Here is a 17,639-nt window from a genome sequence, read left to right on the forward strand (position 1 = left end):
GGACTGGAGAGGGGTCTCTAAGGGCTTGAAATGGGAGAGCCGCGTGGTCAGTTACCAGCTGTTTGAAGGGACATGAGCAGAGACAGGGAAACTGGTTTAGTCTTTTGCAACAGGCCCGACAGCAGACGCTGAAGATTAGACCCAGGGCAGTGACCGTCAGAACAGAGGAAGGGAAGAGACTCGAGAAACTCCTAGGAGGTCAACGTGGAAAGTCAAGGTGTTGAGAAAGGACGGGGACTTTGAGTGAAGCTGTATCTGAGCGCGTTGGACTGACGTGTGTTCAGCTGCGTGTGCTCAGGGCGGGGGAAGAGGAAAACCAGCCTGCATCGTATTCTGACTTGTCAAAATCAGGCATTACCCACATAGAGATACTAAGTGCTGGGCAAGGCTGTACCACACAAAGGCACTCCGTACAATATTTTGTGGAAAATTTAAGTGATTTTCGAGGATAATTTTGATTATGTGCGTTGTTGCCTTAAATACTAAGTTCCAAGCCCCGTAGAGCTCAACGCTACCCAGGGCTCACTGCGTTTTCTCCCTCTCTAAGGCTGGCTCGGATTCCAGGACAGAACTTGGGCCCCTCCTCACCAGCTGTCCCCAGGCTGTCCCCAGACGCCTGACTGAAGAGGAACGAAGCTGGGGGTTGAGAACAAACATATGAGGGTCTCAACCTATTTATGTACCTAAGTAGCTCAAGGGTGCCCCGATTTGATAAATACAAACAAATGAACCAAAAAACCATGTCATTTGGGTGACATTTGTCAAATGAGGCTGTCAGACTAAGATCCCTGAAGACCACGGAAGTCTGTGATTCTGGGGTGGGCATACATCCACTCGTGTGCATTAGATCCTTGCTAAGAACAAGTCTGTGGTGAGTCCTGCTACAGAGTGCACTCGCCATGACATCTTTATCTTTTATGTTCCTGATTTTCACAGAACAGTTTCACACAAACACAGCAACTCACTCTGGCCATGTAGTGTCCTTTTTCTCTTTTGTTATTTCGTTTCCTCTCCCACTTGCCACTGTCAATAAAGGTCGCTTTTGAAAGGGTTCCACATCCGGCTGGGAATTCAGCTTGGTCTGGGGTAGACGGCTGAGGGAGCAGAACGCCTCACCAGCCGCAATCGGCCGGTAAACTGGGGTGGAGCCCCCTCTGATGCCTGCCGGATGCCTCTCCATCACCCCCTTCCTTCCACAGCCTGTGCCGAGGACTTCTTCTACGCATCACAGGGAGGAGACACGTCCATCGAGGGAGTGGATGATGCTGAGGACTTCGAGAAGACTCGGCAAGCCTTCACACTCCTGGGTGAGGCCCCTGGGAGTGGGGGAAGGGTGGGAAGGGTTCCTGCAGGGGAGAAAGCACAGCCGAGCCCCACTTGGCTAGCACACCTTCATCAGCTGATGGGGAGGCCCTCATCCTTGGTGAATCTCTTGCACTCCCCGTCCGTCCCAGCTCCCGGGCTCCAATGCTTAAGCCTTGGGGCTTGGTTGGCCTTTCCTAAAAATAAGGATTTGAGAGTTGCTCCGCTTTGTGGGTTATCTAAGTAAAGATGTTAATCCTAGCATGACACACTTCTCCTCGATTAATATAGGTGTCGCTGACTTTTTTTTTAGCCTAAGTTATTGCCCTAGAACAGCGGTTTTCAACCTGTGGGTCGCGACCCCGGCGGGGGTCGAACGACCAAAACACAGGGGTCGCCTAAAGCCATCGGAAAATACATATTTATTATACAATACATTTTTAGAATTAAGTAACTATAGCTGGGGAGGATTATGGGGGAACAACTGTATTATTTCCTAAACTAGTAGGTTGACTGGTATTCATTATATTATTCTATAACACTTTATATATGTCTGAAATATTTTGCAATTTAAAAATAAACAGTGCTTTCAAGCTAACTATAAACTGGAAAAGGTTAACCAGGTTGTCTTCGGTAACTTAGTAGCGTAAGTAAATTTGACAGCTGGTGCTTGTTGCCCCGGTGTCTGCAGGGTAGGTGTGCCTGTCTGTCACTATGAAGGAGCACATAGTGTGCTGAAGGACAGCTCCCTGGACACCCGCCCCGTCTCTGCACTCCCAGGAGGGGGCACTTGGATGTGTGTCACAGGTGTTTGCAGGATATTATGTTGGGAGAAAAATGACTGCAGATAATGACCATTCTTATTAAACTCATAACAACATCCATAAAGCGTCTGGTTGAAAGCTAGGTCCAAGATGAGTCTGCATGATTGCTGCGTCTCCTCAGCTCCCAGAGAAATTAGAACGGCGCGGCGACCCATCTGGTCGGCTCAGGACAATCAGAGCGGAGATACTTCCCTTCTAGTCTGGGAGCCCCTTTAACCTCTGGGCTCTCACAGGAAGTGGTAATTACTCGGTGAGGAGCTCGGATCATTTTAGGAGTCACTGGCCCAGAAAGGAAAATCAAACCTTTTTTTTCTTTAAGTCCTTAAAAAAAGGGGGTAAAATGTCCTTTCTGTCCTGCTGTGGATATTGAGTGTCATTTGTTCTTTTTTTCCCCCCCAGGAGTGAGAGAGTCCCATCAGATAAGAATTTTTAAGATAATTGCTTCTATCCTGCACCTGGGAAATGTGGAGATTCAGGCCGAGCGCGATGGTGACTCCTGCAGTGTATCAGTAAGTTGCACACCAGCCCCAGAGATAAAGCGTACACACTTACTCTGTTCTTACAGTCTCATACAACTGAAATGTGTCCTTATGTTGAGAGGACACTCGTAGGTTATTTATTCTGCCCAGTAATGGTTTCTGTTCCCTTGCTGATAATTTTTTAAAAGAACCAATCCTTCTCAAATCAGCTGTCATCAAATTTTTATCATGGAGGGCAGGGAATTTAGTGCTTATTCAGCACATTATTTTTGATGGTTTGATTTTTCCAAGTCCCCTGAGGTCCGTGGAATTCTACCAGGTGTTATCAACCAAGAAGTACTTGGAGGTCCCAACTGAGGACCGTACCGGAAGGCTGTAAAGGAGTGTCGGACACCACACTTGGTGACTGTCCCATGGAACTTACAGTCCAGTTGGGTAGATAAGACAGTTGACAACACTTGCCAAGGTTTTGAATATTGAGACATCTAGTGGGAGGATTGCAAATTGTAAAGCACTTGGTAAATGCTCCTAATGGATGTCATTTGCTGGTGCCCAAATTAGTACCCGATATGTGGCAACGACAAACCATCTAAGCGGGCGGATGGAGGATTAGATGCCAGGGCAGGAGAATTGACAGCTGCTGTTGCTCTCTGGTATTTCATTGTGTTGTGAAAGGTAAAACTGATACTCTGGCCATGAGTAAGTGAATCTGCAACGGTTCGCTATAGGCCTCTCTCACGCCCACTATCGCCAAGTCCTGGGAGGTGCAAAGTGTGATTCTTGCTCCGAAGGACTTAGAATTTAAACACCCAGATGCTGGGAAAAGACAGAATATGAAGATGGGCATATGTTGTTCGTGTCACTCACAAGTTGATGCTTTCTAAAAAAATTTTTAATTGATTTGAGAGAGAGAAAGAGAGAGAGACATCAACTTGTTGTTCCACTTATTTATGCTATTTATGCATTTGTTAGTTGATTCTTGTTTGTGCCCTGACCAGGGTCCAAACCCGCAACCTTGGTGTACTGGGATGATGCTCTAACCAGCTGAGTTACCCGGCCAGGGCAATGCTTTTTTAATTAAACAAACATATATTAATCTCCTACTGTTTGTCGAACTAGGGTTAGGGGTTATCAGAATTTAAAGCCGGCCCTGCCCTTAGGGAAAAGAGGGCCTGAACTGTAGCTGACACCTGGCAGACCTCACCACCCTCCTCTCACCCCCGCCCCATACATTTTTCCTAAAAGAGAAATGGTCTGGGGTTTGGGAGGCCCCGGGACGGTCAGGGCTGCCACTGTCCTCAGCATGGAGCCTGCAGCCTCCTGAGAGCTTTGAGGCTCACCCACCTGGCGCAGTGTGAAAGGAGGGAATGTGGGAGCTGGGTAGTGTTCGGTGCCCCTGGACATCGATGTGGGTGTGTGTGTGTGTGTGTGTGTGTGTGTGTGTGTGGCAGGCAGTGGGGTTGGCAGTGATGACGCTATGAGAGACTTAGGTGCTCAGAGGGGGACCTGTGTCTTGGTGGATGATGGATGAGTCTCCAGTGCAGACCAAACAGTCCCCTAGGCTGAGTCTTTTGTATTTTTCCGAAGTGAGAAGTGGGGGTGGGGGGACAGGCAGACTCCCGCATGCACTCGACCGTGATCCACCCGGCATGCCCACCAGGGGGCGATGCTCTGCCCATCTGGGGCGTTGCTCTGCTGCATTGGAGCCATTCTGGTGCCTGAGACGGAGGCCATGGAGCCGTCCTCAGCACCTGGGCCAACTTTTCTCCAATGGAGCCTTAGTTGCAGAGAGGGGAAGAAAGAGATAGAGAGGAAGTAGAAGGGGAAGGGTGGAGAAGCAGATGGGCGCTTCTCCTGTGTGCCCTGGCTGGGAATCGAACCGGGACTTCCAAATGCCAGGCCAACTCTCTACCACTGAGCCAACCAGCCAGGGCTAGGCTGAGTCTTTAGAGCCAGTGAGGTATTGCTGCTGATGTCTTCTCATGAGAACGGCAGAGGGTCCGTGCCTCCCCACCACACTACAGCAACTGTCCCGTGGTTCCTCAGGGCAGCCCTACTCTGCCTACTGTCAGGGACAGCTGAGATTGGGGGCATTTGCATTGAAAAACTCCTGGTGTAGCCTAGTAAGTCGCAGGGAAGATGACAGATGTTCTCTCAGCCTCCAACGCACCCCTCCCTTAGTCCCCTTCTTAGGAAACACTTCCTGGTTGCCTCGGACCAGCACGGCTCCTAATAACGGTGCAGAATTAAGGAAACACACTTGTCAAAACAAAACTGATGGGACCGGGAGGACTCCTCAAATTGCCTGGCAGTATCTGAGTGCCTCATAACCCCAGTTCGCTTTATTATATAGACCTATGCAAATCAAGGACCCTGATACAAAGTTGCACATCAAAGGCTAAGACAGGAACTCTCCCAAGGCAAAAACAGGATACATTAGTAAAATTTACAAACATCTGAAACAAACAAAGAGTCAGAGGAAGGGCATGTATATTGCTTCCTGCAACCCAAGGAAGGAAGTGGAGTGGGTGCAAATACTCAGCATCAAAGCCAAATAAGGAGATGGAGGGGAGAGAACTTAGCCCCCTGCCAAGCCTCGAATCTATAATAGCTTTTTGCCATTAACGGTCCACAACACCTGGTCACATCCCAGGTCATGGAGTCCTGCAGCACCTGTACCTCTGCTCCGGGGCACCTCGTGTGGTTGTAGTCGTACATTTATTGCTGCATGTCTCCCTGAGAGACCCCGGAGTCTGTGAGGACTCAGTATCCTACCTCCAGCGCCGGCACTTGGTAGACACCCAGTAAGCAGACAAGTGACTGAGGCTCTCCAGGTTTGGGGGTGATGCCAGGGAGGGGAGAGTGGATGGGCATATCCCCCACCGTGGGGGGGCATGGGAAGCAGGGCCAGGGAGTTCCTGGGCACCTGCCCCTGGGGGGGGGCAGGGCCTGGGCTGTGGTGAAGCATCTCGCCCACCTGGTAGCTGGCCTTCCCCACCCAGCCTCTGAGGGCACCTTTGGGGGAGAAGGAAATGGAGGGTTTATTGGTGTTATTTCATCAATGCCTGTTTCCCCCCTAAATGCTGGGACCCCATCTGTTGAGCTCAGTTCCAGCCCTTACACACATGGGCACCGAGTGAGCATTTGTGTAAAGACCAGACGAAGGTGGAGTGTCCAGCACACGTGGGGGAGAGTGGACTGGGGACATGGGAGGGGTGAGGGGGTGGGAGCAGGGACGCACATCGCCGGCAGACAGAGGTCGGGGCCACAGGGCGCCGCCAGCCCCCTCCCTTAGAGCAGACAGCGAGTCAGGGGTTCCTGAGCTCAGGCACGTGGCCTTCGTTGTTCCCCAGTTAGAGGCTGTGTCACTTGAGACCCGTGTTGGGACTCCCAGGGTGCAAGTCCTGGGTCTGTCACTTACTGATGATGACTTAACCTTCCTGCATCCGTTTCCTCATCTGCAGAGTGGGGCTGGTGTCACCTGCCTTCTCACAGGGCCCTCATGATTCCGTTCTGCACTGTTGTCATCACTGCGGTTAGAGCCAGAGTGGACCTCAGGGGCATCCTCCTCACTTCTCAGGGTTGGGAAAGCTAAGCCCCAGGGAGGGGAGGCTCCTTCCTGGAGGTCATAATGACAGTTCATGGCAAAGCCAAGACCAGACCCAGCCAGCGTGCTTTCCCCTGCGTCACTGCCAGCCTTGCTTCCGGTGTGGGACCGTCGGTCCCTGGGACGGGGGCTGTCCTCCTTGGGCCTCCACCCCCTCTGGTGCCTAGCACAGTGCCAGGCACGCAGTGTGTGCCCGAGGAGTGCTTCCCTGGACGATCACTGGTGAAAATCTCTCCGGGGCGTTGGGTGTATTCCTCGGGGCATCAGGGGGGCCTCCCACTGCAGTGTGCCTTCTGCTCGCGAGTTTTTATTTTTAATTAAAGCGTGAAAATGTGTTCCAGGACTGCCAGGGTTGCCTTGGGGATGCAACAACGTGCAATTACTTGGACACCAGAGGCAATTTGTTTCTTGAATTTGGCCACATGGGCCCACAAACCTAATCCTCTGCCTCTGATGCTGGCTATTTTTTAATGGATTTAGCATCATTTAATTAAGCTTAAGTGTAATTGCATGATATCAAATCAGTTTCAGTTAGCACCTTTAATTAACAGTCAGAAGGGGGTAATGGAGGGGTCAGCCGCCCCCCACTGCAGCGGATGGGAAGCCCGCCCCAGGCGGCAATCAACACCTTTTCCCTTGTGTTCACCTGGGGGGTGCCAGGCAGGGGAAGGGGGGGCAGGCTCGGGCAGTGATGACTGTGGCTGCTGGGCCATTTACATGTCAGGGATCCAGCTGTAATGCTGTGCCTGGCAATTAAGAATTTCTTGGAGCCCTGTCTGGGTCGCTTAGTTGATTAGAGCATTGTCCTGATATGCCAAGGTTGTGGGTTTGATTCCTGGTCAGGGCACACACAAGAATCACCCAGTGAATGCATAAATAAGTAGAATAACAGACCGATATTTTCTCTCTCTCTTTCTCTCTTCCTCTCCTTCCCTCTCCTTTCCTCTTTCTCAAATCAATAAGTTAATGTTTTCCCCTGAAAACTAGATCAGAGAAGTTGGACACTTGCCACCTCCGAACCTGTTGCCGCCAGGAAGTCCCCAGGCCACTCACTGGACCACACGTGCTTCCTGTTGGGGGAGGGGCAGCAGGGGGGGTCACTGCAGAGTTGAAGGCTGTTGGCCGGGAGAAGTGGCCGTGGCGACCTCACCTGCTGAGTGAGTGGAAAGACAGGGGCCTCTCCGCGTCCACCTAGCTAAGCCCGTTTTTGTGGGCACGGTGAGGAGCTCTGGGCCGCAGGCGGGAGACCGCACTTCACCTCATTTTCCTCTTCTGAGATATGAGGGGATCGGTTAGAATGATAGGTCCCAAGGTATTTTCCTGGGAACCTTAACCCTAGGCTGTTTCTTTGGAAAACTAGGATTCTTTGGTCAATTACGTTCAGGAGACACTCAGTAAAATATGTGTCTTGATGCTTACAGGGTTCCCTGACAAATCAGTGCAGTGGTGCTTAACTGGAGGCCCCTTCGTTAAGACAGCCAATTAATGCTCTTTGTAGCTACTGCTCCACAACCCACGCTGTGGAAAAACATCGGCCTTAATGACTCTGGGAGGGTCTTTCCTGCTCTGGCATTCTGAGATTTGTGTCATTGTGTTTGTTGGGGGTAGATTGTACATATCTGTAGGAGAAAAAAGCATGGCCTGGGGATAGGGTGTTAAGAGGGAGATGGCACAGATATCTGTTCGTTTTCATTGGACAAGCCCTCATTTAAATCCTACGAGTCGGCCTCAGCAGAAAATGAGTCCCCCCAGCAGTGTAGGGCCGTTTGGAGGCTGCGTGTCCTGTTCTGAAGGACGCCCCCCCAGCCTCAGAGCTAATAGCTGTCCAGCAGGTGCAGGCTGGGTTAGCCGCTTCCCTGGGTGGGTTTAGAGGAGGGAGGAGTAATGGGCGAGAGGACCCTCCTAGGAAAAGCGGGGTTTCCGTGGGGTGCCCTGAGTACCAAGAGGCCTGCACATCGGGTGAGATGAGACAAGTCCCTGGGTGAGTTGGTTATCAGTGGCTTAAAGGCCAGGTGGTGTGGTTGGTACTGGGGGTAAATGACGTCAGGATAAAATGCAGCTGGGCTCATGGGGTAGTTAGTGGGGCCCCGGGCACCCGGCTGAGACACTGCGCTGCTTCAGGGTTGTACTTCTCACCTGGGGGGAGCAGGGACTTTGGCTGGAGGGGTCCCTGCTCTGTTTTTTCCTGCTCTCAGCATGTGATGTTATCAGTTAGTGTTTTAAGTGATCTCAGGTCAAAATTTGTTCCATATTTTTGCCATTTCTCCCAGCTTTCTACCTGGATTTACTTTTCCCCCCAAGCATCAAGTGCTTTAAGACTATGAAGTTCAATGCCCTGTTATTGAGTATCAGTGAGGCTAAGATGAAAGAAAGTCTGCTTGCTCGGAAGCTCGGGCAGTGAGTGTCCGAGCAGGAGGACGCTGTCTGTGAGGTTCAGCTCAGGGCCCACTCTGCACGTGTGGCGTTAGACTCGGTGCTCATCAAAGTAGCGCTTGTGACTGGGGACGTCCTTCTGGGCTAAGCGCTGCACGTGGGACTCTCTCTGCAGGTGGGAACTACACCCACGGTGTTTCTGCTGCCCCTGGCTCCTTACTCTTAATGGTTCAGCTGTTCCTAAGCTATCAATTCTCATTCTGCTCCCTTTGGTCAAGGTGCCCTCTCTTACCAGTTACTCTGCAACCAGCTGGCAATGGAAGAGGGGACAGGAAAAGTAGATTTTTGTTTGTTAAAGCCCTGACTGTCTGGTCAGTAGCAGATATAATGATTCGTTTGAACAACACTCTTTGGGCCCTGTCACCTCGTGTGTCAGCAAGACTCCTGGAGCAGCGGCTAGCGATGGAGTGGCTCACTGTCCCTGGGCCGGAGGGAGGAGGCCATGTTGGCGGGCGGGCTGTCCTCTTTGCCCTCCTAAGCCATCCCCATGTGTCTTCCAGCCCCAGGACGAGCACCTCAACAACTTCTGCCGGCTGCTGGGGGTGGAGCTCAGTCAGATGGAGCACTGGCTGTGCCATCGCAAGCTGGTCACCACCTCGGAGACCTACGTCAAGACCATGTCCCTGCAGCAGGTGGTGAACGCACGCAACGCGCTGGCCAAGCACATCTACGCGCAGCTGTTCGGCTGGATCGTGGAGCACGTCAACAAGGCCCTGCACACTGCGCTCAAGCAGCACTCCTTCATTGGCGTCCTGGACATCTATGGGTGCGTGGCCCGTGCCCTCCCCTGCCTCCGCTCCTCCTGGGGGGTGGCCGTTCGTGTCCTGCTGCTGGCATCTGAGACCAGCAAGGGCCTGGGACACCTCCCCCCAGTTCTCAACCAGGGCAATCTGAAACGTGGGATGGCATTTTTGGTTGTCATAGTGACTGGGTCACTGCTGGCACCTGGGGGCCTGAGGCCAGGGGTGCTAGGTGTCCCACAATATGGAGGACAGTCCCGAGGAAGAATGGACCCTGTCCAAGCACCAGCTGCCACCCATTGAGAAACACTGTGGACATCTGTTGTTATAATCAGGAAACAGGCCTCAGGAGGGAAATGTCTTGTCCAACATCCAAGTGCAAGTTACTGTGAACTTAAATTCAGGCTTTGCTATCTCAGTTACATTTTATTTAAATTGACCACTTGACTTCATTCACTAGATCACCAATCAGGGTGATTATTTTAATACCATAATCTTGCCCAGCACTGTGCAGATCTGTGTTTGTGGGTTCTTCCTTTCAGAGTTCTAAGCTGATGGGAAGGACTGTTGTTACCTGTAACACCTGTTTTGTAGGGAGAGGAAAGACCTACTTGACTAGGCAACAGGAGACTGCTGTTTTGGGTCCTTCCAGTCACCAGCTAACAGAATGACTCCATACAGATCACAGCCCCTCTCTGGGCTTTAGTTTTCATAGCTCAAAATGAAGTTTTTGAGTCACAGTCTCTTTGAGGTTCTTTCCAGATCCTCGTAGAATTGTTTGAAACAATATGACTGGGTGCAACCTCCCTTGTGCTCCTTTGATGATCAGTGCCTTGCCCTCCGTAAGCTGAAAATAGATTAAGTCCTTTGGGATCTTTGTATCATAGGAGTCATGGCTTCTGTCTTAAAATAGAAATTCGGATGCATAGACGTGCAGTGTAAGGGCAGCGCTGCTCTAGTGGGCACACTGCTCAGTGGGCTGACGAGCTGGGACGGCGTACGTTGAGGCTGTAGCTGAGTAGACTCTCCTCTAAAAGCGGCTCCTTCCCTGTGCAGCTGGCCCACGGGACATCACCGCTGCTCTTGTTCGTCATGGGGTTTCAAATAGAATCGCATTGCATCCTATGGAGGTAATAGCAGAAGGAGGAAACTTGATTTCTGGCATCACAGGGGCTCCAGAACAAGCTAAAGAGTTAAGTCACATGCACAAGCCACGTAATGCAAGAGGCAACAGGAGACATTGTGGCAGGGTCACTGGGAGGGTTTGGACATGGTGCTGGGCGTGTTTTAGGGCAGGAGAGGGCACGCTTGTTGGCCCAGTCAGGGACCGCTTTACGGGGGAGCTGAGGTTCAAACTGGATCTTTTTAAAGCCGAGCGTAGCCCATAGGGGGTGGGGGAGGAGGTGACTTCAGGAATAGGAACACAGTCCAGACAGGAATGGGCAAAGTGTGAAAGGAATCCTCCTAGGTGATGGGGAGCAAACAGGGCCAAGTCACCCCAGTGTGGGAAGCAGGAGGATGCGTCCTTTCTGGGGGTCGCAGGCTTTTAGCTGTGTGACTATGGGCAAGCCACTGCTCCACCTGGTCATTTGAGTGTCTGCTTTTGTGCTCAGTGCGTCCAGATGCTCCGGGACAGTATAGAACTGTCTGCACCTGGGAACGTACTGCCCAACTGTCAGTGATTAATTCTGCATTGTTTTCTCTGCTGTGAGCAGTTTCTCAGGTAATTGGATTTCCCCCCAAACTGACCTTTAGTGTTACCTTCTGAAGTAAGGCCCAGAGAAAATCAGGCTGCAGCATCTGACCCGGTTACCTTCATCTACCTGGGCAAGAATCTCCTTTCACTGAGCTTTCTATTTGGGAGGACTCACATGCAGACTTACTATGAATAGCATGTAAAAATCTTTTCACTTCAGTGCTACCAATATGTAAAATGTAGCATGTCAGTTCTATTCTAGTTGCAGACCGTCTCAGCAGTGCCTTGAGTGGGAATAGATAGCTTCCTCCTTCCCAGGGATGCCCAGGAAAAGGCTTTGCTCATTGCTGAGGGGCCTCTGTGAGCTGGGCTTCCAGTGCTGCTGAGTCTGGGCTCATCTTATGCAAATTGGGATTTGGTGCTTATATTTGCCATTTAATTGTTACAACTGAGTTAATTTTGTCTAAGGTCTAGGGACGGCCCAAAGGGGAGAAACAGCTTGTAGGGAGGGCTTGTCTGTGGTTTGATAGGTGGTCTTGTCTGTGGATGGCTGGGGACCTGGGGATTCTGTCTCCTGTTTCTGGTGCCATCTCCTAACCCGTGGGGCTCTCTCGTCCCAGAGTGGCTGTAGGCTCGCTCCTCTGAGAACACCTGACAGCATTCCCATGAGCGCAGGGCCGGGCCACCTGCAAGCCCTCTTGGGAATTCTCCTGCCCTTTGGGCTACTGTCCAGACATGCCATGCTGTTTTCTCTTTTTAAAATCCTCGTTCTTTCTCAGAAGATAATTTAGTTTTTCAAACCATGTCACAAAGAAATCATATGTAAAAAGTGAGTTGCCCTCCTGGAGAGAGAGAAATGCCTGGTAAGTTCGAGGCAGCAAGTTAGACACAGGTGGGCTCAGCTAACAAGCTGGCCGCATCCCTGGGCCGTTTGTTGCCAAGGCAGCGCTCCCAGACGTTCCCGGGCAGTGCACGCATGCTCCTCAGAGTTCTGGTCTGCAGAGAAATCACTGTTTGCATTCACACTGCCTGGGCTCTCCTTTCTGGTCAGAGGGGATATAGTGAACTCTTAGTTTAAAACTAAACGCAGCACCACAGGAGAGCAGGGGACTTGACTCTGGAAGGTACCGTTTCTCATCCATCAGGTCAGTGACATTGTTTCTTAATCTGGGAGAAAATGGTGGCTATCTGGGATGACTTGTGTTGAGCTTTTTACTGTCTTCCTCCTTCCCCAGTCATGGCACCTTTCTGCCTTCATTCCTTGGGGCTTCAGACACCTTCCAGAAACCCACCGAATCTTTTTTTTTTCTAATGCGATCATCCCTCAGTGATCCAGAAGTGGGCATCACACAAGACACTCCACCTCTTTTGCTCTCTCTAACCACCTTTCTACCATTTCAAACTAGTTCTTGTCTTTTGGGTTTATTTATGATGTAACTATGGGAAGTGATTCTCTCTAAGGGGACTGTGGTTCTCCATGGCATCAGAAAACTCCAGCATTATTTTTTATTTTTGAGTTTTCTACCCATTGGAGAGGGAGAGGACCATCTATCCATTGTCTCACTCATTGTTCCTCAGCCCTACTACTGGGACACTAGGTGCACACAGAGATGACCTGATGTCTTTGATCTTCTGACTCCTCCCTGTATCCTGTGAGCAGAAGAGTGGCATATGGAAGCTGGAGAGAATTTGAGGGTTCCTGAACACATTAAACCCCATTCATTAAGAGGAAAATAATAGTTTTCTCTCCCTCTCCTTAGGTTAGAGATGTGCAGAGCGAGCAAATAAAGAGTGGAATGCTATCCCCTCCCCCATAAGGACGTGCTAACTACTTCCACTGTGGTAACTGTCCCCAGATGAACCGTAGCCCTGCCTGTAGTGTTATTGGCTCCCCAGTCAAGCTCATTCTAGAGACAGCTGAAGGAGTTTTGCAGTGTAGATGAGCCACTCCGGATTTCCCTGTAAATGTGTAACATGTTGCTATCTCGTCAGCAGCCAGAGTGAATACACACTCACTTCTACATATATGTAAGCAAACAGTGCACGAGCCATTGACCTAGCCCACTGTGCTGTTCTCATCGGTCATGCGTTCAGACAGTAGAAAACGCTCCAACACCTAAATAGATTGCTTGGGCCGCAGCTGCCTCCACCACGCCTTGGGTCAGTCCCTTGCTAAAGACCCTTCCGTAAGGCTGTCCTGAACACTGGTTTCCAGACACCCAGTGGCGCAGTAGGAGGGTGGCTTCCCTACACCTTGTTCTCCTGCTCCAACTCCAAAAAAGTGCAAAGCAAGCACCACCCAGAGCAGTTTAACACCCAAGCCAAAGTCCCTTCCTCAACCAAGGATCGCTGAGGCTGCCTCAGGGTAGTTCTCACCGGGCAGGACATGGAAATGAACAGGAGAGAGCCACGCAGCTTTTGGCTTGAGTTTCCTTTTCATGTTGCTTTAACCAGCGCTTGCCTCTGCAGGCTTGATTAATTGCAGCCATAATCCTTTATTGCTCTCCACTCCTCGAGGCAACAAAAAATAAATGACTTCAATTTAGGGGGGAAAAGTACACATTTATTTGTCTTTGACTTGAGCCTTCCACATGCCAAGGTAGCAGAGGGCTTTGGCTATGACCAGCGTGTTCTTGATGAGGACAGCTGGCCTAGGAGACTTTTGGAGCAAGGCCGGGCTATAGATGCATGTCTAACCCTGAGGACCGGTGAGGGGGGCTGCAGAGGGCGGTTAGGGAAGTTTAAGTCCCCCCCACCCGAAAGCAGGAAATGGGATTTGCTGGGATTTCAGATTCCTCTCGGCCCTCATGTTACTTTCTGTGTCTCTTGTGGTATTTCCTAACTTTAAAATTAGCATCCAGCTCTCCTCAGTGCTTTTTAATGATGTATTCTTAACATAATTTTTAAAATTGTGGTTTAAAAAAACCCATAAAATTTACCATCATAACCGTCTTCAAGTGCACACATGGTTCAGCAGGGTTGAGTATATCCACGTGTTGTGCAACAGCTCTCCAGGGGTCTTCCCTCCCACTGGCCCCTGAACCGCTGCTCTACTCTGTTTCTGTGAGTTTGCTACTTTAGGTACTTCTTGTAACCGGAATCAATAGTTCATATATGTGGAATCATGCAATATTTGTCTTTTCGTGGTAGAATAGTTGAGGGTGACCTTGGTAAAAAGAGGAAGATGAGGCGGAGCTGAGCGAGTCCCATCCCTTTGACCCGTGCTCCGGAGGAAGGACACCTTCCCACTTCAAAGCCTCTCTTTGCCTCTCTGCTCTGAGGTGAGAGCTTCTTGGACGGTAGTAATTAACTCAGAGTGACTGGCCTCCTGCTTTTCATTGCAGTTTCACCTGCCCACACACACTGCCTTATTTTAAGAAGCATGTGTGACCCTTACCACACCCAGAAATGGGGGTACAATGAGAAGGAGATTATTTGTCTGCTACTGTTTGAATAGAGGAGGAAGTTGAAGTAGGGGTGAGAATTGTACCACCACCAATACAGATCTCCGGTCTCAGCATCAAGTCCTGGCTCTAATCTTCCTCCCACCCAAGGAGTTGGCCTAAATAGTGTCGGAGGAGATGGTACAGGGGACATCCAGTTCCCTGTAGTGGATACATTTCTTTGTGACGTGTTAATGTTGATGAACTGATTCATTGTGTTTATTTGAAACAGTCATCTCTCTTGAAGGGATGAATGGCTACCAATATAATTCTATTGTAGAGGAGAAGTCCTATTTTCCTGACTGTGGTTTTCTGAGGTCAGGTGTCTTAGACATTCTCCACGCTACCCAAACCCCTCATTCATCTCTGGTCCTTCAGCCTTACAGTAATTATCCTAGATGGAGGAGGAATTGTTTCCAGATAATATCTTAGAAATAGGGAAATTATGAGCTAATTTCAGGCCCTCTCAAATTAATGAGAATATTCTTTGTGGAGTGCTATCAATGTAAACCTTTAAAAAATGGTAAGTGGGAGATATTTAAATCCTTTATCTGTGGAGCTCAGTAGAAACCCTGCAAGTACACACAATTGCTATTATCTGGCCAATTGCTAGGGTGGCTCTTTTATCTTCCTTCTGGGTTTTATTAATTAAATTTTCCCTGGGGATTGGCTGCACTCTCTTGGCGTGCAGTGGGGTGGGGGCAGGGAGGAGATGAGGTTGTGAGAGACGTACCTGGGTCTGGAGGACCCCGTCTGGGCTGAGCTGGCTGCACACCAGGGTACCGCCTGGCAGACCCCGGCTTCCCTCCTGCTCGCTCCGGGGTGCAGCCCCAGCTCGGGTTCTGTGTCTTTGATCTTGTTTTATTAACCTTGATCTACTTCTTCTATGTGGGCTGTTCTTTAATGTGGCGTTGGCAAGCAGCTAACTCCTTTGATCCCAAAGTGCATTCCTGTGTCTCCATGTGTTCTTCTTCGGTGGGGTGGTGGGCGCCGAGGAGGAGGGAAGCCTGTTGTGTTCCTGGGCACTGACCCAGCCCCGTTGGGTGCCGGATGCATTTGTTTTTGCTGGTTCCTCTACATGAAGTATTTCTCTCCACCACCATCGAATCCCACCCCTCCCTGGGGCAGCACCAACGTTTTTATTTGGGAGTGGTCGTTATGGAGTCTATTCTATACGGAAGGGCTGGCATCACTTTATGTAAGATGAGGAAGTGCCGTTGTCCATACTGAAGGAGAAAGGTGAGCATTGAGGTTATGGGGAAGACTGCAGCCTGTGCCCCCGGCCCAGGTCCCTCGTGGGGATCACTGCTCTCCATGTGCTCATGGAGAAGGTACCCTTCTTCCGGAAAGTCAGCCTTCTTGTTCACAGCCTTCCCAAGTCATCACTCCTTTCTTTTCTTAATGAAACATTTGCTCTTCTCTAAATTAGGAATGTGGTCTCAGAAATCAGAATCTCTGGGTTCAAATGCCGGCTCTTCTGCCTACTGACTCTCTGATTTGGGGCAGGTCATTTAATCTCCCTGTACCTAATTCCATCAAAGGGTGGGATCAGTGACACACCCTCGCTCTTGGTTGTTGTGGGCACAAAACGGGTGAGAACCCATGAAGCACGTGGGCGTCACACTCCAGGCGTTCATCAGCAGGGCCGCTGCCGGTTCGTTCAGCCTGCTGTGTGCATGAGGAAAAGGCCCCTCTTCCTCCTAGATGTCTTCCCCTTCCCACTGCCTCAGCCTGCTGACATTACCCAGCATGCACGAGGGCCCCGCTCCTTTGTAGCTACAGCTGCAGATGCTGATACCATGCTCCCTGCTTGCCGAGCTGTGCCACACCCGTTTGGTTGTGCAGGTGAATCTCACCTGTATGCGCCATTGGAAGTCCTCTCATTTTCACCTCCCTTAATGTCTTTAGAAACTTTCCATCACTTACCCACCGCCAGCGTTAGTTAGGCCCTGATTGGATCTTGCCTGGATTATTGCTCCAGTCATAACTGCCTTCAATCTTGTACACCTTCCCCCAAATCACGGTTTTCTCCACCCTCTTGTCAGTTTCTAAGATGCAAATCTGATGGTCATTTTTTAACATAAAAATCCTTCACATTCTCCCATTGCCCCAGTAAAATCCAAGCCCCTTAGGGCAGCGTCCACAGCTGCAGACAGGACCCCTGCCCGGCTTTGCAGGGCTGTGTCTCAGCCGCTGACCAGACCCCCTCTCTGCGGCCTCCACTTCCTCTCCCCCCCCAACCCCGCAGCGGTCCAGCCGTTTACAAACATGTCAGTCAGTGAGTAAGTGACAGGGCTGATAAAGTATGAATCATTCAAACACGTCCATTTGTTAAAATTAAAACCCAGCAAAGACTTCAGCCATGATCACAGACAACTCAAAGTACACATGACTGGCACCCACCTACAGAATAATGTTGAATGTCATTAATGATCAGAGATGAAAATTCAAACAGAAACATTATTTATGTACTAAATCACCAAAGACTTTTAAAAGTTAGTCCACCCTGTGGACCAGAGAGCTGGGACCCCTGAATACTCCCAGTGCGGGCGAGAAGGAGCATGAGGGAACTTTCTGGAGAGATGAAATGTTGTGTCTTGAGTTGTGGTGCTAGACACACTCTGTGTAACATTTGTCAGAAACTCATCGGAGTTCACCTGTAAATTTGCAGCATCTTGTATGTAAACTCTAACTCGATAAACACGAATTTAAACAATAAAACACACCCTTAGCCAGCACGAGGAGAACAAGATGTGCTTGTACATCAGGAGGCTGAGACCGGGGCTGGGGGTGATGGCATAAGCCTGCGCCCCCTTCTTTGCTTTTACCGCTTAAGAAGCCATACTCATGCTCGGGCGCGGTGTTTCTCTGAGGACAACATGCTATGGAGAGAATCATGAAGCTAAAGATGCACCTTCAGCACCTGAGCGCTGGAGGAAAAACCCAAAGGTTCTGCAGTAGGAGATGGTTACATTGTGACTCACTTGTAGGGGTGTGGGGAGCACTGCCAACCCACGACCTCTGGGTGGAACAACCACTCCCAGGCTTGTTGTGGGGGGCAGGGGGAGCACCAGCTAAACTTCAGCCCCACATGTCCCCTCGCCTGGCGCCCTGT

General features: G+C 50.4%; 1 protein-coding gene across 2 annotated transcripts in view; it reads left to right on the top strand.

Annotated features, from left to right (window-relative positions):
• MYO5B (myosin VB) overlaps positions 1–17,639 on the top strand; it is a 320,122-nt gene that overhangs the window by 193,145 nt on the left and 109,338 nt on the right. For both annotated transcript variants that reach the window (XM_066352739.1, XM_066352738.1), the window contains exons 8-10: positions 1,200–1,307; positions 2,526–2,635; positions 9,146–9,411. In XM_066352739.1, coding sequence (XP_066208836.1) covers positions 1,200–1,307; positions 2,526–2,635; positions 9,146–9,411 — 484 coding nt within the window. The remainder of the gene's footprint in view (positions 1–1,199; positions 1,308–2,525; positions 2,636–9,145; positions 9,412–17,639) is intronic.

This window comes from Saccopteryx leptura, chromosome 11 (assembly GCF_036850995.1).
Source record: "Saccopteryx leptura isolate mSacLep1 chromosome 11, mSacLep1_pri_phased_curated, whole genome shotgun sequence".
Taxonomy (NCBI): domain Eukaryota; kingdom Metazoa; phylum Chordata; class Mammalia; order Chiroptera; family Emballonuridae; genus Saccopteryx; species Saccopteryx leptura.